The following is a 24,104-nucleotide window of genomic DNA, read 5'->3' as shown; positions in this document are numbered from 1 at the left end:
GGCTTAGCTGCAAACTGCATGGCAGGACCATGGCTGCCATGCCACGAGGCTTGCTCAGGACTCACAAAGCAGCTGGCTGGGTTCCTCTGCACTTGTTTTTGGGAGTTGCCCCCTGAGGGTGCTTGCTGCCTCTGGCACAGCCCCAAGCACGCACTTAGAAATGCAGTTTTGGGGGTCTGGTCTGGGGCAAGACAATTTGATTTTGGTTCAAGCCCCTTGCCCTAAGCTCAGGTCTGCTGCCAGGCTCCTGGGGGCTCCCTGCACCAGGCACGGTCACTGTCACCTTCCCAGTTGCTGTCACCTCCCTGGCAGCTCGGTAGCCATCGGGGCTCAGGAGGGTGGTCCCTGGCTCACCCCGCCTTGGCAGGGGGTAAAAGCAGCAGTGTTCAGGAGCCCAGCACCCACGCCCCTGCCTGCCTGGCTGCCCCCTCTCCCCTCCCTCCAGCCCCTCATCCCAGTGTGGTGGTCAGCCCACCCAGCCTGGCTTTGGCTGCTCCCCAGAAATGGCCTTGCCAGGCATGAGGCAAGCCCCCAGCCCTGCACAGTCACTTCACAGCCACAGGCTGGTGCTTCCTCTGCTTCAGGCAAGAGCAGGAGCTGGGCTGGAGCCATTTGCCTACAGCCCCCAGCATAGGAAGGGGCAAGGACTCAGGTTTGCTGCTCTCTGCCTCTTGCTCTGGCACCCATCACAATCACGAACCAAGTGGCTGTGGTCCTGGGTTCATGTGGCTAACAACGACAGCACACACCCCTGCAGCAACCTGCCCGTGGTGCCACAGTGCCTGTCCTTGGGGACGCCACATGTCCCACACTCATAAGGAAGGGCTGCCCTGGGTTCCATCCACTCTGCACAGTGCAGGGTGCCAGCTGCCTGGGGCTATGGGGGGAAAGAATTGGCTCAGGGTGCTAGAGAAGAGAGGGGTCTGCCAGTGCCCCAGTGAGCCTGGACACCACCTTTGCCATTCCAGAACCAGACCAGGGCAGGGGCTGAAGCTCATCCCAGCCTGGTACAAGGCGGCCCCTGCAGCAGGGCAATCCCTGGCTGCTGAGCCCTGCCCCAGGACTGGGGTGGACACCTCATCCAGGACCCTCCTGGTTTGCCCACCCCTGCATCTTTGCCGTGTGCTGCCAAGCACAGCAGCTGGCAGATGCCAGCAAGCACCGGAGCCAAGGTGGGGAAGCAGCAGACATGGCCACTTGGAGTTGGATAGGGAATAAAGCATGCCCACACAGCAGCACAGAGAGACCCAGCAGGAGGGGAGCACAGAACACCCAGCCGGGCTGTGCCCAGGCCCATCACAGCGTCCGTCAGCCCATCACAGCGTCCGTCAGCCCGTCACAGGCCCATCCACACGTCCGGAAGAGCACACAGGCACAATGGCAGGCAGGAACCCAACATAAGGACACTTGAAGCACAGACACCTTGTCCGGGCCTTTCCCAGGGCTGTCCCCACAGAGCCTCAGCCCCATGGCCAGGCTACACTCATCCCCACAAGTGACCCAGAGCAGCTCTCCAGATCGCCTTTTGGAAGAAGGGGTGGATGTCTGGGGGTGGGGCACATTACTGGATGCACGGAAAAGCTGTTTGGGATTGCACAGGACTTGCTATGGGATATTTAGTGGAGGAGCCTAAGGCGGAGGTATAGGTGATTTTGGGAGGAACAAGTGTGGACAAATAGTGAGGTATGGGGATGAAAGGACCAGCTGGTCAGTACACTTGTCCAGCGCCTGATCAGTGCAGCCTGTCTGATCTTAACTAAATTCCTTATAAACTCTGTCCTGGGTGATGGCTCGCTACTGAGTGTGCACGTGTGTGTGCAGGGTGTGAGCGCACCAGGCCTCGTGTCCATGGGGCAGCAACTGCAGTTGTGTGATCACCAGCAAAGATGAAGCCGGACCAGCCAGTAAGCAGGTGACATGGCCTGAGGGGAAGCGGGTGGCAAAGGGCCAGCCCAGAGTGTGACAGCACCCCTGTGTCTACAGGGCGAGAGCACGGGGAGTCAGCAATGGGACCTGGAAACTCCTGCCCAGCTCCAAGATCCCAGCTCCTGCTGGCAGGAGAGGAGACAACCCTGAAAGCTCCATCTCAGAGAAGCACCAAAGCCAGGAGTAGAGGAAGCAGGAGGCCAGGCTGGTGCACTGCAAGCACGGAGCACAGGGTGGCACTGGCCCTCCACAACGGAGTGAACCAGGGCCTGTCACCACCGAGACAGAATAAATGACCACCCATCACTGGGAGAGTGGGGGGTGGAGGGATAGGGGGTGGAGGTGACGGCTGGCCCTGCCCTGCCCTTCCCACCTCCCTTTCCCCCCCCCGCCGCAGTTTTGCCAGCCCCACTCCAAGCAGAACAACACAGCGAGCCTTCCCCGGTGCCGAGCAGCGCACGGGGATCTTCCTAGACAGCGAGGGCTATGGCTGCTTTAAAGTGAAGCAGGATTCCCCGAAGAGCCTTCACCCCAAATCCCACCACCACCACCTCCTTTCTCCATCAAATCCCCACAGGGAGAGCAGCCACTGCAAGATGACGAGGCAGCAGGCAGAGGAAATGAGCTCAGGCTTCACAGCAGAGTTTTATTGAAACTGCCACAGCACAGAGCTCATGCAGCTGGGCGGTGGTGAGCAGCGAGCACGCAGAGCTGCCCAAAAGCATCCAGAGGGTGTTGCAGGACGCCCTGGGGGAACTGCACAGCTACTGCGCCCTTCGGGCCATCAGCATTTCCCGGATGTTGTCTTCGGCTTCCTTCACGCTCCGTTCCAGGTACGACTTCTTCTGCTGCAAGGCAGAAAACCCAGAGAAGAATTAAGGTCCACCTTAGCACTGACAGTATGTGCCCAGGACAGAGCTACAAGCTGCCTGCTTGAGGGCACCTGCGACCCTATGGGTTTCCCAAAGTGAGGACAGCGGTTATTAATTTCCAGAGGCATCCTGGAAGCATTAATATTTACCCTGGGCAATGTTTACACAGACTTTGAATTTTGTTCCCTCGGAAACCTCCTTGGAGCTGCTGGGGCTGTTGCAACAGCAGAGCTGCAAAGAGTAGGATACATTAACCATAGCAAGGAAAGAAAAGGAAACCAGATCCTGTAACGCTTGGAGCCTAGAGAGGAATTAACATGCTGAGGTCTCCTTATGGAGACAACAGCAAAATCCTCTAGAAAAGGCTATTCTTCCCAGCTGGGCCAGTTTCTAAACCCAGATCCTCCTTTCTATCAGAAATTCCCTGGCATCATCACCAAATACGTGTGTTTCCTTAATCATCTTTAATTAGGCTAGGCTTGGCAGGGAAGCAGCCTGAAGCTGTGCATCCTAAGATAGGAATTCAGCATGCAGCGTTTTTTCCTGCTAGTCTGGGTGCTCCTAGGTGACTGGAAAAATCGGTGCTTGGCTCTTTTGACTATTTTCTCTGGGTTTCCAAACAACAGACACAACAGTCTCTGGTGGACTCCAGGATGGCAGAAGGTGTTGCTGTGCAAGTGCAGGCAGCCCTCGTGGCTGGATGCAGACCTCCTTGGGCAGCAGCAGGGAGAGCACGGCTCCAAATGCATTTCGCTTTGGGCTGGGGGGACCCTTGCAGAGAACCACAGGGAGAGCCCTCAGGGCTCCACGGGTGGTACGTGCTGCAGGCTGGCGCAGAGCTTGCTGTCCTCACAAGGTCCTCTTCTCAGCAAAGTCTGCTGGGAACCGCTGCACACGATGCTCCCACTACCCCACGGTGGTTACAGCCATACACTGAGCCCCTTCCCACAGGCCTGGAGAGCTTGACAGAGCTCGGTCTCCAGGCCAAGCTAGGTATCAGTAAGCATTGGCAGGATTATCATTAAATTACAGGAGTCCGGGCCTCAGACTAGACCATCCTGCTGTAGGCTACACTAATTGTCTCCCCAGCCACAGGCAAAGGAGCCTGATATGGCATGAATGACCTCCAAAGCCAAGGACAACTAAAGGGGGATAGTGGAAGTGCTCAGCCATGTCGGGGGAGCTGGGGGAAAGTGTAGAAACACATGCTGCTCTGGGCTGTTCCCCCAGCTGCCAGCTGGCTGGGGCAGAGAAGCACCCACGGGTGCAGGTTGCAGCAAAAGCACATGCTAGCCACTACCAAGCAGCATCTTCCTGCTATGGGGGCAGGCCGGAGGGCTTGTGTGTGAGCCACAGGACACAGCCACTGCCAGCTGACGACAGGCAAGAACTGCAAAGTTGACGCTCCCCTGACTCCTGCAAGCCCACAGGGAGCTGGGACCCCTAACACCGAAGGAAAACTCACAAGCACAGGGGACAGTCCTGCTGCCATCACTCCCCATCCATCTCCTCACAGCAGACCTGCAGTGACACTTCTATACACTCAGATGAAATGCCCATGCCCTGAGAACACCTCTTCCAGCCCCATTTCTAAATACTGAAGGGCTTTTATTTAAACAGTAAAGGTTCTTAGTGACAGCTCGGGCTGTGGGTATGGCAAAGGACTCCTTGTCCCTCTCATGCAGTCCCCAGGCATGTGGGATCCCTCTCGCTTACAAGGGCTGCTTTTCAGGAAACCACTGTGAGAGGAGGTGCAACGCGGGTTCCCGCTGCCAACGACTCGCTGACGCACGAGCAGGATTTCTGACACTGCCGCGCTGTTCTCACACTGCCCAGACAGACGTCGAGGGATTTCACATCTAGGGAACTGAATCTGAAGGCTGCGAGGAGAGACAGGCCCTGGAAAACCTGTGTGGGCCCGAGTTCCACCTCGCTCTCCTGACTGAAGGAGAGTCAGCAGCACAGTTGTCTTCTATGCATTCATTTATTTTAACATTTTTTTAATGCAATTAAATTAGTCTATGAAACTGTTCTACTTTTCTGTCCTCTCCACTCCCCCTCATGGCTAGCAGGCAGCAAGAGACATCTCCAGAGACCAGCTCTCCACAGGCAGGCTGGCCCCAGCAGCAACCTCAGGTCAGCCAGGCAGCCCTGTCACCACACAGGGAAGAACCCACATGCAGCCAGGAGTTGGCAGGCTGCAGACGACAGCTCTATTCTCCTAGCACAGTGGGATTTCAGGTGCATCCTGTTAGGAAGCCATGCTGGTGACCATTCGGGGCCCAATTCCCTGAGGACAAGGGACCCTGAGCATTGACACGGCCTGACACAGCGCAGAAGCATCCATGGCTGTTGTGCCCACTCCTGCGCAGTGGTGTGCTTTGCCCTCCCTGGGGGAGCAGGGGTGCTGGAGCTACCCAGCTCATGGCAAAGGGACATGGTTTAATGCCATTCCTTTACTTTAAGCATCACTTGTGGTCCCTGGCAGGTGAGGATTCAGGGTATTTGTATTTCCCTCAATCACTCTCCTCAGTTTCTGGGGCAAGAGGATCTGGGCTGGTCCTGACACTTCTACTCCTTCCTCCCAAAAGCAGCCTCCAGGGAGGTTCAGCCCTGGGCTCAAGGAACATCCCTTGAGCATCAAGGGAAACCCTGCACACGGAGCAGGGGGGCTGCAAACATTCTGAGCTCTCCTGCAAGCCGGCAGCAGCCAGCACTGGAGCCAGCACAGCAGCTGGCTCCCACTCCAACTAATGGCCCGAATCAAGGGGGACCGAGGAGCAGACGGTTGCCGCATTTTCCAAGACATGTGGCAGAAGCAAGGTGTTCCTTCCCAAGGAGATGTGGCCTGGTTTCTGCTTCAGTAATCACAGGAGAAGGAGCAAGAGCTTGCATACAAACCCCTCTTCACCACAATTACAGAGGTCTAGACAGGAAACTCCGTCTCTCCCTGGTGCGCCCTCCCCGGGGGGCAGTGCTGTGAGCAAGCCGGCTGACACACACGCTGCCTAGTCACACCAGCTCTCCAAGAGCCCACAGATGGTCTGACAGTGCAGCTCTGAAGTCACCCTGGAGGCTGTTCTGGTCCAGCCAGATCTGCCAGGCTGCTGGTATCTGCTCCCTGTGGGAGGAACATTACTGAAGCCTCCCAAACCCCACCTCCAAGCTTCCCTGAACTCCCACTGCTTTCATTTGCACTCATGTTGACTTGCAGTCCTAGTTAATCCTATGTCCTCTGACCCTCCGTTTTGGACCAGCCTAGGGCTGCTAGGTTTTAGCTCATCTCCCAATTAGCTGTATATATTTTCCTCTGAAGGTGTGTTTGCTGCTCCAAGTGTTAATTCTTTGTTGCCTGTGCCAAGGCAAGTAGAGCTAGCAGCAACTGTCCAGTGCAATGCCAGAACTGTATTGCTGGTTTTGGTCCCTCATGAAACCAAAGGCTGCTGCTCTCTGCAGCCTCTGGTAGTACTTTTACACCAGTAACTCCAGTGCTTGCCAGTCAGGAGCCTGAGTGACTTCAGATGCTGCACAACCTACAGGCTGCAGATTCAGAGCACCTATCTGCTCCCCACACCAGCAGTGCCATAAACTACCCTCACCCACCCACCAACCCTGCAGGCCTCTGGCCAGACAAGGTGGTTACCAAAAACAGCAAGAGATACCACTGCCTGAGTCACGGAGTATCAGGGTAGGACTGAGAAAGGAGACTTGCTTTGGGAAGGCAAGGGCCTGAAGGTGACACATGCCACTCAGCTCCCAGAGAAGCCCGAACTCAGGGCTTACAAATAGGGCCACGCTCTACAGGCAGTGCCACGAGGTGCTGGCGTCTCGCCAGCAGTTACGCAAGGAGCGTGGCAAGGCAGCGAAGGAGGAAACACAGCACAGCAGGAAAAGGCTGGTTTGTCAGCTGATGGCTCTGGCTACAGTGAGGGGCTGGTTCCTCCTCCTGGTTCATCACAATTGCCACATCTACTTGCTGCAGATTTATTCACCACACTGCAAAACACACTCCGTGTTACTGAAACTTAGCTGAGAGGTGCAGCTTCTGAACACCCGCTCAGCCAGGGCAGTGAGTGCACATCATTCCCTGCACTGCAGCTTTCAGAGGTTTCAGAAACACTGCTTTGTTTCCACGACCCACATACAGTAACTCCCACTCAGGCAGGAATGACCCAAGGTTGCAGGTCCCATCAGCACATGAGAAGCCTCTCCACTGCAGAAGCAAGGAAGGGAAGCTGGAGGCCACCTTGAAAGTGGCTGAAGGCATGTGAGAAGGTAGCAGGATTTGCAGCTACAGATTTCTGGGCACGCTTCACACACGCTCTGAAATCAAGCCAGCTGCCCTGCTCCAGCACAGGACAAGCTCTTCCACCCTCACTTGTTCCCACCACAGGCCACCCACCAGTTCTCATCCAACGCATTATTTGTGGTGACAGCCCTTCGATCCCCCTCCTACCCCGCTCTGTCCCCACACAGGAAGGGCACTGCCACCTGCACTGGGACACAAGACCAACACATGGCTACTGCGACAGGCTAGCGAGGTCTGGGCCATGTGCAGAAAAGCTAATGGAGGCATCTTCTGCAGATTTGCATACTAAAAAGCCAGCAAAGTCAGTGCCTCCCAACCCATAGTTTAGTAACTCCTTTAAGCTAATCCTGCTGCCAACTACAGTCACCTTCCCTAGCCAGGAAGGGCTGCAGCACTTGCGAGCAAGACAAACCACAGCCCTGATGATCTGTCTGAAAACTAGCCCAAAAGGAAATGTTCTCACCTAAACCTGCTTTCTGGAAGTAGGTTTGCCGTGCTAATGGCTGCTGGGCACTGAGATGGAGGGTGAGAAGAGATGGCCAAGAACTCCTCCTTGGGCAGAAAAGCCAACCCCACCAGCTGGACCTCCCAGCACCTGCTGGGGGCTCTGAGGCTCCCCTGCACCTGATCACAGATGGTGCCACCATGCCTAACCCTTACTCTCCTGTCCCAGCTCTCAGGAGTCTTCCCCACTTCCAAGCCTTCCTGCAGCCTTCCTAAACCACGTGTGTCGGGTGAGGGGCTAACCTGTGTGGGGGTGGGGTTTTGGTACAGCTATGTAGAGTAAAAGCACCATCTCCCATGTGATCAGAGATGCAGGCAAAAATAGATGCAGCTCACACAGCCCCATCCAACAGGCAACAGGCATTGATCTCCTGGGAACCCTTCCCAGGAGGAAGGGTGGCTGTGCAGCCAACAGCCCCGCAGAAAATGCTGCACGACCCAGCAGGGAGGACACCACCAACCCCAGCCCTGTCTGCAAGGAAGGCAGGGCAGCTCCTTCCTCGCTAGTAACTGCTTCCTCGCTAGTAACCGTAGTGAGGACGATGGGCTGCAATGCCCACTGCACTCTCAAGCAGCACTGGGCAGCTGCAGGCAATGGCTCTGGGCGGCTCCTACCAGTCCCGGTTGCCTCTTCATTCACCTACATATGAAGCACAAAGGTCTTGGAAGCATCAGCCGTACTGTCCCCAGCCACAGGCTACATACAGCAGCACCCACAAACCATCCCTCACTGCACACGCTTCTTACCAACACGCACTGGAACGGCAAGCCTGTGCCCTGGTGCTGGTGGTTACAGCAAAACCAATGCCGTAGACACTTGCCCCTGCTGTTATCCTGTACCACGGCTCTTCCTTGCACTTTGCTCCCTGTCACGGGCAACACTCGCTCCCTAACCCGCTCTGCGCTATTTGCTTTTGGCAGCAGCTGCGGAAATACTGGATTTAATGCAAATACAACTATGGTTCACACCCTGAAGAAGAAAAGGAGTTGTGGTTAACTGAGGTGGCCCATGGCCTTTTGACACTGCGGGAAGTCACCTCCTGTTCAAGCCTCCCACTGCCATTCCCATTGCATCATGCTGCTAGTGAGGCCAGTGCTTTGCTGGAGAGGCATGACGACACACCCGGACCTTACATTCCTGGCAGATTAAAAAGCCAGCATCCACAGATTCCACAGCAAGAAAAAACTATTAATCAGCTCCTCTCGGACAGGCTTTCGATGATCAAAGCAACGTATTTCCCCCAGCACTGTGATTCAGATGCCTCTGCCTTCAGAGAGAGCTGGTCAGCCACTGGCCAGACCCACGTGTCTGCAGAGCCTTGTCTAGAGCTGGCAGTTCAGCACAGCGTGCACACAATTCCAAAAGCCAAAACAGCACTTCTGCTCTCAGCAGGAAACAAATACACAGCAGCCACAGTTTATTCATGCTGCAATTACGCCTTGTGCTCACAGGTGAATTTCCTGTTTCAAGTAGCGGTTTCTCATTCAACGTCCACTCCTTTTTCTCTTCAAATCCCACTTCTCCCTCTTCACCTCAGCAAGAGAAAGAGCTTCAACCCCTGACCTGCAAACACAAATATGCTTAAACCCAAACAAAAATGTTTCCATGGAAGTTTAAGGATCTGGTATTGGAACATGGCTTCTCATTTCAGCTTTTTTATTAAAAACCCTGTTTTTCTACAAAGTTGTTTTACATCCAGCTTGTAAGGATGAAACAAGCTGGCAGGTTCCTTCCCAGAGCACACCTCCCTCCCCACAGCTCACAGCACACTTGGCTACCAACCACCAGATGCTGGCATCCCACTCTCATGCTTAGAAAGCTTTTGTCAAGGAATGCTGCAGAGTCTTCAGGCATGATGCAGTGCCTCAAATAGGAGCCCTGATACAACTCATCCCATGACACTGTCTCAATAAACCTGCTAGCTGAGAGTTTCTATATCTCCCAAAGTTAACTCAGATCATTTTTGGCATTCCTTGAGGGCTGTGTGCGCGCACTCTTTGGGAAAGTGATCAACAGATCCTGAGATAGAGCTGGGAGCATACACTTGTCTGGGGAAGGATCTTCCACAAGACGAAAGAAAGCTGTGTGGCCTGCACGCTGGGGGCCAGGCGGCAGCAGCAGTGTGAACTGCCCTCGCTCTTGAGGTCACTGCTGCTGTTTCGGCAATTCCAGCCACCCTAACACCCTTGCCAGAGAACAGCACACTGAACCATCATCACACGCACCGAAGGCAAGGCAAACATTTTGGTCAGCCTGAGGTCACGGAAGATGATGTACTTAGGACGTGTGCTCTGTTTAATGGGATTTCACTTGGAACGCACAAATGGGAAGGTGGTGGACCTGCTGAACACCACCCCGCTGCTTCTGCTTCAGGAGAAACTGAAATAGTGGGCAGCAGCGATGGGGCGGGGTGGGTCTGCAGGCAGTCCTACGCCCTGATGGGTCCACCCAGCACTGGTCCTCACCCACTGCAACACTGTGGCACATGTACACATCGGAAATCACCACGCTACAGCAACCACCAAATATTTAGATTCAAGACTTCAAGACTTTCCAAGCAGAGTTACTGCTCTCAGGAAGTTGCCCAGAGTTTGCTCAAGAGTGAGTTGAACAGCAATAGGAAGGGAGCCCAGATGGTTTCTGATGACAGCTGCTGACCGAAGCACGATGATGGCATTTACCTAAGAGGAGAAGTGATGATTCAGATCCCTGGGTTTTCCCTTAGCCATTCTTTCCAGAAGGTAACGGGGACTCTCGGTCACTTCAAAACCATCTGGATTAGACTGAAGAAGAGAAGACATCAAGCATACAAATGCACTTGCCAACTCAGGAGGATCTTTAGAAGCACCTGCCTAAGGAACTTGCTGGTGCAAATCCACCCTCATCATGCATCGATCCTACCTACAGCACAACCAGCAGGCCCTTCCCCCACCGTTATCATAGTGCCTTGAAACCCTGAGGAACATACTCTGAAAAAGCTTATTTGGAAAAGCACCCGTTGCTTTCCACACTTGGTACCAAGGAAGGCCACCTTCAAAACAAGAAGGGGCAATGGAACAGGCAGGAAAACCTGCCTGCAGAGCAGCCTATCTGTCCCCAAGTCCCAGCCCCACTGGGAGCACGCTGCACATACCCATTGTCTCAGCCATGGGACAGCATTTTCAGCAGAGGTGGAGACAGTTGCTCTCTGTGACTAGGAAATGACAGATTATTCCAGTGAACTCCTGCACCCTAGCCTGAAGCAAAAAGCAAGCCAACTGGGAACGTTTCAGTAGGTGGCAGCAGAAATGTATTATCAATACAGAGGATTCCTTCAGGGACACCCATTTAGAGCAGTTTTCAGAGGCACATTGCTTCAGGTCAGACACTGCACCCTAACCAGATTTACGACAGCAGAATCAGGTCAAACACAGAGAACTTGAGGAGGGGAAACTCACCCAGATTCTGAAAAATCCCCACATTTTGCTTTGGTGGAACTGTCCCTCACCAAAATGCTTCTTGCAAAATGTGGTAAGTTCCCTAATTTGGTGCTTTGGTTTCTATGGTCCTGCGGAGCCAGTACAGCTCATCAGAATACCTTCTAGCAGTATGACTTTTGCAAAGTCATACCACACCTTTCATCTCTTGCAGTCCCGGCCAAACAAGGCCATGTTAAAAGAAAAGTTACTTCCACAAATTTCAAAGACTCAACAAATCAGCAACAAAAAGATGATGTAAACTCCCAACTAACCAGCATCCCCCCTCCTAATTCAGACACCCTTGAACTCGGCTGCCTCACAGGCAGAAAGCCGACACATCCCCGCTAGGAACATATTTACAGACAGATGAGAGGAGCGACCCGGGCAGCAGGGCCAGCAGGAAGTCGTGACAGCCTCCCCGCATACCTGTCGAGAAAGGTGTGGCTTTATAAAGCTGACTCAGGGCTGGGTTAGGTCTCCTACAGGCAGGAGCACGCTTTCCAAATAATCGCTTCCTGTTCTCCCCAAGCGAGATGGAGGAGATGGGGGCAGGATGGAGGTTTATCGGGCACAGATAATCCCCCTCCCCAGAGCTGCTTGGCATAAAGGACAGCAAGGAGCGACTGCACAGGCCTGGTGACTAAGGCAAGGACAGTGGCACTGGTTTTGTGACTAACTATTACTCATGCAAGGAAGAATTTGTAGAGGGACCCACATCTAGCTCGGCTCATTGCTTTGGATACTTCTGCAGCCATAAGCACAAAGGAGAGCTTTGACAATGAATCAGACCCTGGTTTAAAATGACAAAGACAGACTTATCTACCAACTTTGTGTTAAAATGATTTCAGTGTAATCATAAAAGCAGCTTAATCAGAGGAAACAAGCAACTTTTTCAGACCCGGATGACTAAATGTAGGCTCCTGGATGGACAAAACCATTTAGACACAGCAGCAGAAGTGGTTTTTTATTAATGCATAATGTATTTCACTTTCCCCTGAATTACAAAGGAATGAGCATACTGGCAAGGTTTACCTGAAAAGTTTTTCCATTAATTTTTTTTTTCCCTTTTAAAATAGAGCACCCCCCCCCAAAAAAAATCCTAGAACAAGTCTGGGATACATTTATTTTGAAAGTATCTCCATAACTAGCTTCTAAAGGATTTAAAAGGAAGCAATCAACACCCATGCTAATTATTCTCCTGCTTTTAAAATCTACAATTATCCACCCAAAAATAAAGGTAGGAACAGTGAAAATAAAGAGTCATCAAATTCCACTTCTCCCTTCATGAAGCCTTTGCCCTCTCAGCTAGTCTGTGTGCTTACTTTGCAGACTGCAGCGCAGGGAAAACTAACAAAGAATTACTAATTAAACAGTTGCTTGCAAAAATCTGGGAGTCTGAAAATTTGTTGTGGTGAATGATTGCTTCAAATGAAAGATCCAGCCTTGCAAATGCACACCCATACATATGTGATGTTATAAATACACGTCATTCCACCAAAATCAGCATCACCCACAACCACTCTTCATAGAAGTGTGGTGAGATGTTAAAGTTCTTATAAGCCATACCAGGTCTAAACCAGTGGCAGACCCTTTCAGAGAGCTGGGAATCCCCTCTTAAATGTGATGATTTCTTCTTTCTATGCCTCTAATATTACAAAGTCATGTTTTGCAACCAGTGACTTGTGCACTATTTAACATAGGACAAGCTTCTTACACAATTTTCAAAGCAGAACATATTCTTACTTGATCTTTAAGAAATCTACCATAGGAATCAGAACCAGTATTTTAAAAAATACACCTCCTTTCTTGTGATTACGGAAGAGCATTTGTCCGCTTTTAAAGCTGCAAGGTGCTAGCTGCACACAATCAACTTTAATTTCTCTGGGATGAGAGATGATGCAATTCAGATAAAATAAACAGCATAAAATACACATTAAGTTAGACTGTAAGAATATGATTCTTTTGCTATCCTCACTTTTGACAAATGACAATAAGACAGAGTGTGAGGCTGTAAACATTAAGAAGTAAAGTCAGTGATTCATCCGTCTTGAAAGGAAGGAATAAGACCTGTTAGCCACGTTACCATAAGGAGAGTCAGTTTAGGGGACAGAAATAATTCTTTCTGGTCTAATTCGACCAGCGTTAGCTATGTCCCAGTTCCTCCAGTATTTACCTAAAATTTATATGGCCCCAGTCCAATGTCAGAAGGCTCTTCCATACAGAATGATTTTGTTCTGATAGTGTTAGCTTTGTGTCCATTACACTCTCAACCTTCTCACCATTTTATTATTTTAAAGCCTATTTTTCCCATTGCTCAGAGTATTTTTAATTTCAAAAAATCAGGAATAAGAACACAGGTTCTCCTCCTTGTAACACAGCCAGACTGGGGGAGGAGGGAAGCTTCGACTACTCCCTTCTTAAAAACAAGCATCTTTGTGGAGGGCAGATGGGTGCTGACAGCTCTGCCCATGCAGGCTGTGCTCTGCTCTACAGGAGTGTCTGTGGATGCTCCCCAGCTGCCAGCAAGCTTAGGCAGGCAGCTGGACCACCCATGTCCTCAAAAAGCAAGCTAAGCCTCCAGCAGCCTGAAAAGCAGGAGCAAGCCCTCAGTGAAGGCACAAACTCAGGCCTGGATGACAGAAGCCAAAAGAGTCAAGACAAAACACATTTCTCAGGAACTTCACCAAGTCTACACATCCGTGCCCAGAAGGACCTGCCCAGACACCTGCAGCCCCCTCAGACACCCGCAGCTGCCTCAGACACCCAAAACCATTCAAGATGAAGGCTATTGCCTGGCCTTCACAGGGGGCCTGATGAGCTCACTTTCACACCAATTCCCATAATTTGTGGAGCTCCCACAGCTTCCTCCTAAAAGGCCCATGCAAGCCCAAACATCAATCCTACATGTTAAGTTCACTTCCATACTCCACCTGTCCCCACGTCAGGTGTCCAGCTGCCCTCTACAGCAAGCGGAGGGAGATCACCACCTCTAGGAACAAGTGGCCCCCTGGAAGCATGTATTGTCTTTCTCTTGACTTGTAGATGGCCAGAGAGCTGTATTGAAACTCCAAGGTGTGATTCCGGGGCAAGAAGAGAAGGAGATACCACCACTCTGAATTCCCAAACATCAGACACAGTAAAGTTGCGGGGGGAGGGGTGGTGGTGGTGGCAGTGGTGGTGTGGTGTGTGTGCAAATAGTAAAAAACAAACAAAACAAAAACAAGAGAATGAAATAACCACAAAACCAACCCCACCACACACCACCTTCCAGGACAAGCAGATTAAGAACATAAAAATCAATCTACCCCCAGCAACGCCCCAAACCTGCAAACAATCTGTGCCAGAGGAGTTTTGTACATGGTTGCAAATCATGATTGCAGCCGAGCCCCCAGGTTGCACGAATGGTTCTGGCTTAGCTCCTGTATGAACAACAGCAACAGAAACATGCCAGCCTTCCTTAGAGTAGACCAGAAAGACCATAAAGCCAACAGGGCTGAAACCAAGCCAGGGACTGACCTCGTCTATGCGCACACTTAGAAACAAGGGGCAGCTTCTGTGACAACATGTGTTTAAAATCATGTCCTTGGTACGTGTGTGTATGCCAGCAATGGAATGAGAGAACAGCACACTCATCATCCAAAGTAAAATCTGCTCCAGGCTAAAGCACAGAGGGCTATTCTTGAGGCTTCCCTTCTCCAAAGCAAAAAGGAGCATTCCTTATTTTTCCCTGTTTATTTAAAAAGCCCACCGCACATTCCTGGGCACTGGTCTATCCTGGGCCAACCATGGGATGACAGCTTCTACACTATAAATCCCAGGAACAAATTGGTCTCACTTGGGAATGGGCCTAACAATTGCTACCTTCTTATGGTCACTTAGTGGTCTGCAAAGCGCACCACAAATCTCACGAGACTTGTTTTCACATCATTAAAGCCACCCTCAGAATTGGCCTCCATGCTGACCATTTCAGCGTCAAAACCAAAGGGCTGTCCACAGAGAGCTGTCGCAGGAGCACAACAAGAGATGCGCAGCCACAGTGAGCAGGTCCATCCGAGCCATACCTGGTCAGAAAACATGACCTCCCAGACTCCAGCACTTCTCCCCAGCCACACCTCGCCTGCTTAAATCTTTGCTCCCACAGGGTACAAAAACACTGTTGTGGCAACCATCAGAGTCACCCTGGTCGAATCATCAAGAAGGGGGGCACCACCATTACGCCTCAGGGCTGCAGCAAAGCCATTTTAAAGCTCCTAGGGAAAGAAGATTAGAGAAACAGAAGCCACAGCACAAGCAAGTTTGCATGCAGGCAGCACCAGGGAAGAAGTCTGTTGTTGCCTATGACGTCTGGTCACCTTAAGGCAGTGCAACGCAGTCACTTTTTAACTTTACCAGAAAGGAGTCCCGCAACACCATCTAAGCCTTTAAACATGGAGCACAGCGGTGTTTGAGAGCAGAGTGTTCATTTCTCCACCATGAACAAGAGCAAAGAAGTTTTCTGTGTGGAATAGGGCAATTGGACATGGCATTTCAGGAATCACACGAAGAATTTCTGAGTTAGAAATCACGCACTTAAGTATAGCTTTCACGATCGTATTTTCTACTCCAGGCAGACAGAGAAGAAAACAACCAACCCTTTATCTCTACAACAGTAAACTTTCAGTCTCCCATACACGTGTGAAAGAATTGCCTGGGAAACAAGCACACAACAGTGTTGTGGTCAGAGTTTAAAACCAAAATCCAATTCAGCCAGAAAGCTGCAGGTTGCTTTTGCCCTTTTCACGAAGGAGCTAAATTCAGTAGCACACAGTAGACAGAGCTGCCCAGCAAAGCCTCCCCCTTATTTGTTATTTTTAGCAATTTAGTCTGACAACGCCTGACAACTAAACACGCTGAATATAGCAGGAGAGAAGGGGACTATCAGATATTATCAGAGAAAACATACAGCGACAATCACTTTCTCCACCCCTAATGAAGAATCAATTTTCCATGTCTTTGTAACATCACAGAGTTTGCTCTTTTTAAAATGCCACATTTAAAAACAGAATCCATCCAACCCTACAATGGAAACGGATAACATTTCCTGAAACAAAGCATTGTTCCACCCCTCACATATCATGTTTCCTTGAAAACAAGGGAAGAAAAACATTACTTGGTTTTTCTCCTAATACTGCACAAACATTGCTGAGCTAAAAAGAGTCTGTGCTCATCCCTTTAGAATGCTTTCAAAATAGATTTAACACATACCCCTCGTACTGTGAAACACAACAAGAATTTGATAGTATCAGGACTGGAAAAATCCAATCGCTACTACTAAGTGGGACGCTTCCCATGCCAGTACATGAGCAAGCCTATGCCATCAGTCTCTGCAAGATTCAAGCAGGTTTTTGTAAGCCTCACTGGCATAGCCTTTAAGCAGGCATGTGTATTTTGCCAGCAAGCCTGGACAGTCTATTTAGATTCCAAAGGATTATATACAAGTTGTAAAGTTAATAATGCTACATATGTATGTGTATACATTCAGATTCCTACCTTAGCTTTAACAAGAAGAGTAAAGCTAGCTTGCTTTTTCTGCAGAGTAACTGACAGGCTATGCATTTGCCCCCTTGTATACATCCATACCCCTTTCGTGCTTTCAGAGCACAGTTCCTCTCACTAAGTACATCCAATGCATATTCCAGCCAAGCCTTATTTCCACAGCCCTGTACAAAGACAGGTCTGGTTCTCCTTGCTGCTTTGTCATGTGATGAGCAGCAGGGAGAATCAAACTAGCAGTATCACATCAATTTTGTGATGCTATCTTGAAAAAGTCAATGCACTGCTTCAACAGCAGAGGAACCTAAGGGAGGGGATTGAGGGGAAGGGAATAACTGCAAGCATGCATGGCAGTAGAGACTATCAGAGGAGGGAAGAAAAGCAGCTTTCAAACTAGACTCAAAACACCTCACTGTTTTCAAAGTTCATTCTGACAGCTGCAAATGTCAGGAAACCCAGTTCACATCTCTGAAGCAGGTTAAAGCCCACATTTTCACTAATAGTGAGCACTCAGGAGCTCTCCTTGCTACACAGCTGGATGGATTTACAGAAGAGCTCAGCAGTGACCCCAGCCCTCTGTGCTGTGCTCCTCTGCAAACAGCACCAAGTTAGCGGTGACAGCATTTCACAAATTCAGGCTTGCATCGAAAATATACATTTCACAATGTCTTGGCAATAGCATCATAATAGCAAGACATAACTGTCTCAAGCTCATGCTACATGAGGTTAAGATCAGGCACACCATCTGGATTCTGGAGGATTACTCTGACCAGCTTGATTCAACTATGCAAAGTAGGAAATGTGAGTAAGTAATAAGGTAGTTAACAATGTAAAATACAAACCTAAGCTTTAAAATCCTTCCAGTTTTAATAACAGATGGAGGGAAGTTTTAACCTATCTTGGTTTGGTATTTATTTTACAATGATGCAGTAGAAGCACAAGGTCACAAAGTTTCACATTCTTTCCTGCTTCTGTCACAACTTGTTTTCAGGACAGCAAAATCCCCTACTTCTGCCATAAGTGCTCTCTGACTTGGACCCAGGTATTTCCCCTGAAATCTCAGTTTCTAGCAGTTGTCTAAGAGCTTGTCCTCTTCCATGGGGAATCCCAAGCCCAAGGAAAATCCTTTTCACAAAACTGACAGCAGAGTAGTTAAAAGATGGATTTGAATGTTCGCTTAAAACAAACTGTTGAAAGTTTTGGCAATCTGAGCCCTACTATCCACAGTTAAAAAGAAAAACTGACCCATGTGGCAACCACCTTTCCACTCCCACCACCTTTTGATACAGATATTGTTGCTGGGAACTTCAATTCAGTGGCCATAACCAGAGACTCAAGCACTGGGAGCTACGAAGCAGAAAAACACATTTCTGAAGCAGCCAGCTCTGAGGTTTTGTGTAAGAATAGCAAAAGTTATAATTTGGGGGAAATTCCATCCATTCTGCTGAACTCAGCAATCGGAAAGTTCAGGGGGCAAGATCATTCCCCACCAGGAACAGGAAGAAATGGAGATGCACAGCTGAAGGGCACAGTAGCCAAAAAAGCTGACCACAGCCCAATGGACCTGGCAGTAAGGAACACAATGGGTAGTTCATAACCAGAGGCTGTCAATCACACTCCAATCACTTCCAAATCCAGACATGCTGCTATGAAGTTCTTCAACTCCAGTTGCAGGGCTGTCTTTGCACAAAGCTACTGGCAGCTGGAATGGCTCCAGAGTAGCCAGGATACAATCACTTTTATCACAAAACCAAAAAAATGACTGTGCCTTGTCTGAATTAACACCACCTTAAATATATAGGCTACCCATGGAGTACTTGTTTTCCTTGTGCAGAAAAAGTTCTCATGGTCAGAAACACAAAACCTTAGTATCTGGCACAGAAAACACTCTAGGCAGCACAACATACGGTGATGTGCTTGCCCTACAGCTCCCCAGGCAAGCTGAGTCTTAAGAAGGAATTAAAAAAAAAAACAAACTCTACTTCTGCTTTAGTGTAAGTAGGAGAGACAACAGAGACAGAACTGCACAGGTTTGAGTAGGTATGAGCACCAACTTCCTATTCCTGCTTGCCCCTACTTAGCTGGTCTCCACACTCACTGTCTCCAAAACACTAACAGATGAGATAAGCTGCTTAACACAACTGTCATTCCCCAAAAAACAAGGAACAGGGTTTTGTATTAATTATATTTTAAGGGCATTAAAAAAAATATACTAATGGCCTTGGAAAAGTACGTTTTGAACACCTTCTCCAAAGAACTGTAAGTTGTACATGTAGTCACTAGAAGATAGTCAAGATTTACTAGATAACTTGTTTGAACACTGGAACATGCACAGACACTAATTTATATTTCCTAGATCATCTTCTCTGCCTTGAATACTCCAACCAGATAAACATAAGAACACTGAATTGCTCTGACCACATCATCAAAACAAAGTCCCATCTCCCCCTAGATCCAGTCTTCAACAGCAGCCACAAGTAGATGCCTGGGGCAGAGTGTAAGGACAGGGCAGGCGTATACAGTACTTCCTCCTCATACTTTCCCAGCTTCCAGACATTTTTAGCTCAGGGACTTCCTGAGCAGGATGCCATTTCTACATATTTGGTAATTCTCAATGGATTTCTCTTCCATGAATTTGTGCAATTGCCCTGAGCCAGTGTAAACTTTTAACATCCACAGCACTGGCAAAGATTCACATAACCTATCTGCTGCAAATTACCACACAAAGATCCTTTTGCTAGTTTTAAACCTTGCTCCTACTAATCTCATTTGGATTCCTCAACCCCAGTTTTCATATCAGGACACAGTGAACAATCAAACCCTACTGGGGTTGTAGGTCTTGCAAAGAAACCAAGTGACATGAATTACTTGTAGGTTACTTGTAACAGGCCCTATGTTTCACCTAGTTACAATCCTTCAGAACGAAAAGTACTGGATAAAAACACGGGATGTAGCAAACAGCATCTTGTTGACCTTCAATGTTGTACTTTCATCATTACCTGCCAAAAACTTACCTCTAATTCCTTAATTTTCTCTTCAGCTATTCTCTGTTTTTCTAAGAGCTGATTATGAATCACTCCTTTAGACTGAAGAATAAACCTACAAGTGGAAAAAGAAGAGACAGACAACTGTTGGATATTTTTTATATCTGTTGTACACCTACCTACATGCCCAGTTAAACTACAGTGACCTCCACAGTGTATTCATCCTCAACCCATGCGTTCTGGACAGCAGCAGAAGAAATTGCTATGATAGTTCACACAAACCATTGGGCTGGCCTCAAAGGTCCACTAATCTCACCCATGATTTGGGAGGAAAGAAAATGGATGCACACAGATCTCCCTCTATCATTCAGTGTTCTTCAATGATTTTAAAGCAGTTCTTACACACAGCTAGCAAGGGGAGTCTGTCATCACACTCCCTTCAAAGGGAACTAAATCAGTTGATGGCATATAGTCAAGGAAGCCTCTTTCAATGGGTAAAGGCCATTCATTACCATTTTAGTGCTCACAAGCTAAACAAACCTGCACAATAAAAACAAAGCTTCCTACAGAAAAAGGCTGAGAGTGTTGGGGTTGTTCAGCCTGGAGAAAAGAAGGCTCCAGGGAGACATTACTGCAGCCTTTAAATATATAAAAGGGTTTTATAAGAAAGACAGAGAGAGACTTTTCTCCAGGGCCTCCAGTGATGGGACAGCGGGCAATGGTTTTAAACTGAAAGACTCAGGGGTTAGATTGGACATGCGGAAGAAATGTTTTACAATGAGGGTGGTGAGACACTGGAACAAGTTGCCCAGAAGAGTTGTGGATGCTCCACCCCTGGATTTGGACAGAGTTCTGAGCAACCTGATCTAGCTGAAGATGCCCCTGCTCATTGCAGGGGGGTTGCACTGGTTGATGTGTGAAAGCCCCTTCCAACCCAAACCCTTCTGTGATTTGATGATACACAGCCAGGTGCTTCCACCAGAAACACAGAGCCATGGTACAGCTGCCTTTACTTGAGCTTTCACAGCTCCCACTGCTCAGGGTTTGGCTTTAACTGACCTCAGAATTCCCATGCTTTCTACATTCAGAGGGTTTTTCTGTGAGGTGGGAAGTCGTCATTTTTAACTGAAGTTGCAGCCACTGGTTTCCACTTGTTCTGGTTTTTAATTGCCAAAGGGATTTGAAAGATGCATCCATAACATTTCAGTCACAGTAATCCTGCTCGCCAGCATCCAAAAAGCTGCCTCACTTGCTCAAAAGAGCCCCAGCATCCAAAGCAGCTCCCCAGCACGTGGCACTAGCATCCCACAAAGAGATAAAGGACAACTAAGTTCAAATGAATTTCAGGAACCCTCCATGGTTGTTTTTCATCTCCTTCCAGACATAAAGAATGTACAAGCTGCAGTTTCACCCCTTCCCTACTTAGAAAGTCCCCCAGGGGATTTAGAAGGAGCCTCCACAGGTCATACCAACAAGGTCAAGGTCTCCCTCCAGCACCAACTAGGTGCCAGGTGACAAGAGCTCATGCCTGAACGGTTAAAAAGAGCGCCTTTAGACAGAGCAAGATCAGAATGCATTCCCCATCTGCTACAGAAAAACCTGGGATCAATTTGTAGTGCTACCTCCTATTAAAAAAAAGACATTATTAACATGTTTGCTCAGGACCTGGTAAACACAAATGTGGATCTGCCGCTTGGCTTGAAATCCAGCATACTCTGGATACTCCAGCATACTCCAGCATCGCAACAGCCAAAAGGAAAACTACCTGCCACAAGCATTCCTGGAATGCATAGGAGCAGAACTGCAGTTAATTATAACAGGTTTCCAATTAAAACTCTCTTCAGTGCTGCTATTAACTGCATTTACCAATCGCTTCCTCCTCCTTCTCCCACTTCTCTCCCTTGTTCCACTTCACCTCCTCTTTTCTACAGTAACTTCCGTTATATCTTTTACGTTGTAATTTTCTCAAATCTCTCCTTGTTTCTTCCTAGTCTCAGCTCATGCTTATTACTGGTCTCATCTTTGTTCTATATCTGCTCCTGTTCTTCACAACACCGCTCACTCATACTCTCCTTGTCCCCTCATTCCCTGCCTTTCCATTAGGTGCCCTCACAATCCACTTTCACACAGGGGTAATGTTTTCAGGGCCCAGCACACACCAGCCTGCTGAAATAAAATGTGGGTTTTGCTCAGTCTTGTGAAAATCAAGTCCGTGACCATCCTTCTAGGAAAGAGAAATTATTACATTGCTATTAGATGCAGAGCCTAGATCCAGATAGAGATACAGAGATGAGCTATTTTTCAGGACCACCAGCAACGATGCCATTCGGACGCTCTTACCCTGAGCCTGCAATATCAGAAGAAAGGAACATTAGTCTTCACACACACACACACACCCCCCCCCCGGTATTTTGGGGTGAAGACTAAAATTTTGCCTTGCTTCTGCAGTAGCTGCCATTAGTGAAAAAAAAAACAAAGCTGCAAGATGCTCTCAGTAAACAAAGCCCTCAGTCCTTTCCCACATCACAGCTTCCCCAAGCCTGTGTTATGAACATTTCCTGAATTATTTCCTTTTTTTGTGCGGGCAGCAAAGAACAGAATACTTTCTTATTTGCTTTCCCAAATTGTATAGCAAGATCAATCATTTTGGTTCCACTGATGCCCCTGGTCTAGGAAACAAAGTTAAACACCAACACAGCTTGATCAATTTTCTCCATGCTGCAGCTGGGAATGCCCCTGCTGGCCTACAGGCACTGAGTGATCCCGGCTGGCTGAGAACAGCTACGGGCACTAAAACCTTTGAACAAACAAGTGGCTGACTTCACTTCTATTCTGCAAATGTCAACAAGCAGTCATTGGGGAAAATATCCTCCCTCCCACCCTCCTGCAATGATCTGGCAGAGACACGACAACAAATTAAAATTGTATGGCCAAAGTTAGCCCTGACAAGACTTATGCAGGCAGCTGGGCACAAATAAAACCCCCCCAGTTTTATTTGCCATAAAATAGTGGGCTGGAATCCATGTCCATTCACATGCTGGCTCAGAAGATCAAATGCCGCTGACTTGGCCAGCAGCATCCTTCAGAAGGTCTTTACCAGTACCAGCTTCAAGCCATCCATTTTAATTTACTGCCACAAGACCATCAAGCCCTCAGTCTAAAGCACACAGGTGCTGCCATGTAAGCTGTCAAAGGACAGTTTTTTGAAAGTTGAAGCTCTAAATCCACATGCACAGTTAACTCTTTAAATCTATGGCTTCACTTTCCAACATAAAAGGGACTTAAAAAAAAATTATCAGTGTTTTAGCTTCTAGCTTGGGACACACATTATGGAGATCTTGGCCAAAGTTTTTACCTAAGGAAATAACGTGGTTTATTGGGAACACTTGGAAAAAGCAGAAGCTTGTTCTGCTCATTAGGTTAAGAGGTGCTGCAGGGCACTTGTAATAAACCATAGTTTAAATTTAATCTGGATTTCATTCTTACAATTACCCTAAGTAAAACACCAAGCTGGAGAAATAAGGCAGTGTCATTCTGCTGCCTGGTTTTAGTTAAATGTGGTTATTTTCTTTATGAATTTTTAAGCTCATGAAAGAGCCATAGGAGGTTCTGAGGACTTAGTTCTTCCCTGAGTGAGTTTGTGAACAAGCCTTTCAAACTCATGAAATTCATTCACTGCCTGGAGGTACACCACCAGCTGAGAACTGGCCTCACATTACAGTCACTGCATCACAGAGCCAAAGAACCACTTTCTGCTCTGTGACGCGGAGCTTGGCAGATGACATGACTAACACCAACCCCTTGGCGCAGATCAGCACCAAAGAGCTACCTCCACAGACTGCTCTGCTGGAGGCTCCAAGCTCCGAGATTTTGTACATTGAACTGGGATGGCTTTTAAGTATTGACAGTCCACACAAGACAAGCAGCAAATGAAATCTTCTTCCAGGTAAGTGAGTTCATTCATGCCCACCTTCTGTCAGTGAAGTGTCACAACACACACTAACAGATCTGTCAAACACAACATCTACACTATCAAACATGAAACAATGATTCAGAAAAATGTTCAGCACCACAGTGGCAATTACAAAGCTTAGTAACAATCACCTCTTCACCCAGGAACTTTTTCACTGTTTTTAAATAATACCAGAAATATCTGGGTCAGAATGGACAAGTTCACTACATCTCAGTTGGCCACCCATTTCAAAGGGAATGGCTAATAAAAACAGAGCAGCATTTGCCCTATTCCAGATACTTAGCAATTTTTCCAATGTCCATAGAAAAAGGTAAAAACTCAAAACAAAGCAAAGCAAATTAGAAAAGAAAGCTACAGAGGAGTGGGGTCCTCAAGGACAGCAACGCTCAGCCAAATCTGGGCTTCCAACAAGAGCAGCTCTATTATAGAGTGAAGTGTTTGCGAATCAGCTGTACCTACGTGCTCCGGTCTCCTGGTGACTGCTGGTTCTCGAGTGCAACATGAGGAACAAAAATAGAGCACAAGGGAACTGAAAAAGAAACCTG

General features: G+C 48.6%; 1 protein-coding gene across 3 annotated transcripts in view; it reads right to left on the bottom strand.

The window, feature by feature from the left end:
• Nucleotides 1–2,626: 2,626 nt before the first annotated feature.
• The window catches only part of PFDN1 (prefoldin subunit 1), a 33,373-nt gene continuing 11,895 nt past the window's right edge, over nt 2,627–24,104 (bottom strand). For 2 of the 3 annotated variants that reach the window (XM_082006322.1, XM_082006324.1), the window contains exons 3-4: nt 19,617–19,701; nt 2,627–2,774 (exon numbers count right to left, since the gene is read on the bottom strand). In XM_082006322.1, the coding sequence (XP_081862448.1) occupies nt 2,691–2,774; nt 19,617–19,701 (169 nt within the window). In that variant the 3' untranslated portion in view covers nt 2,627–2,690. Of the gene's footprint in view, nt 2,775–16,314; nt 16,419–19,616; nt 19,702–24,104 lie in introns of all 3 variants that reach the window. The other variant, XM_082006323.1, reaches the window with a different exon arrangement.

Source organism: Phaethon aethereus, assembly GCF_964289735.1.
Source record: "Phaethon aethereus genome assembly, chromosome: 14".
NCBI classification, from domain to species: domain Eukaryota; kingdom Metazoa; phylum Chordata; class Aves; order Phaethontiformes; family Phaethontidae; genus Phaethon; species Phaethon aethereus.
Note: the sequence above shows the minus strand (reverse complement) of the source record. Positions and strands in the feature narration are given on the sequence as shown.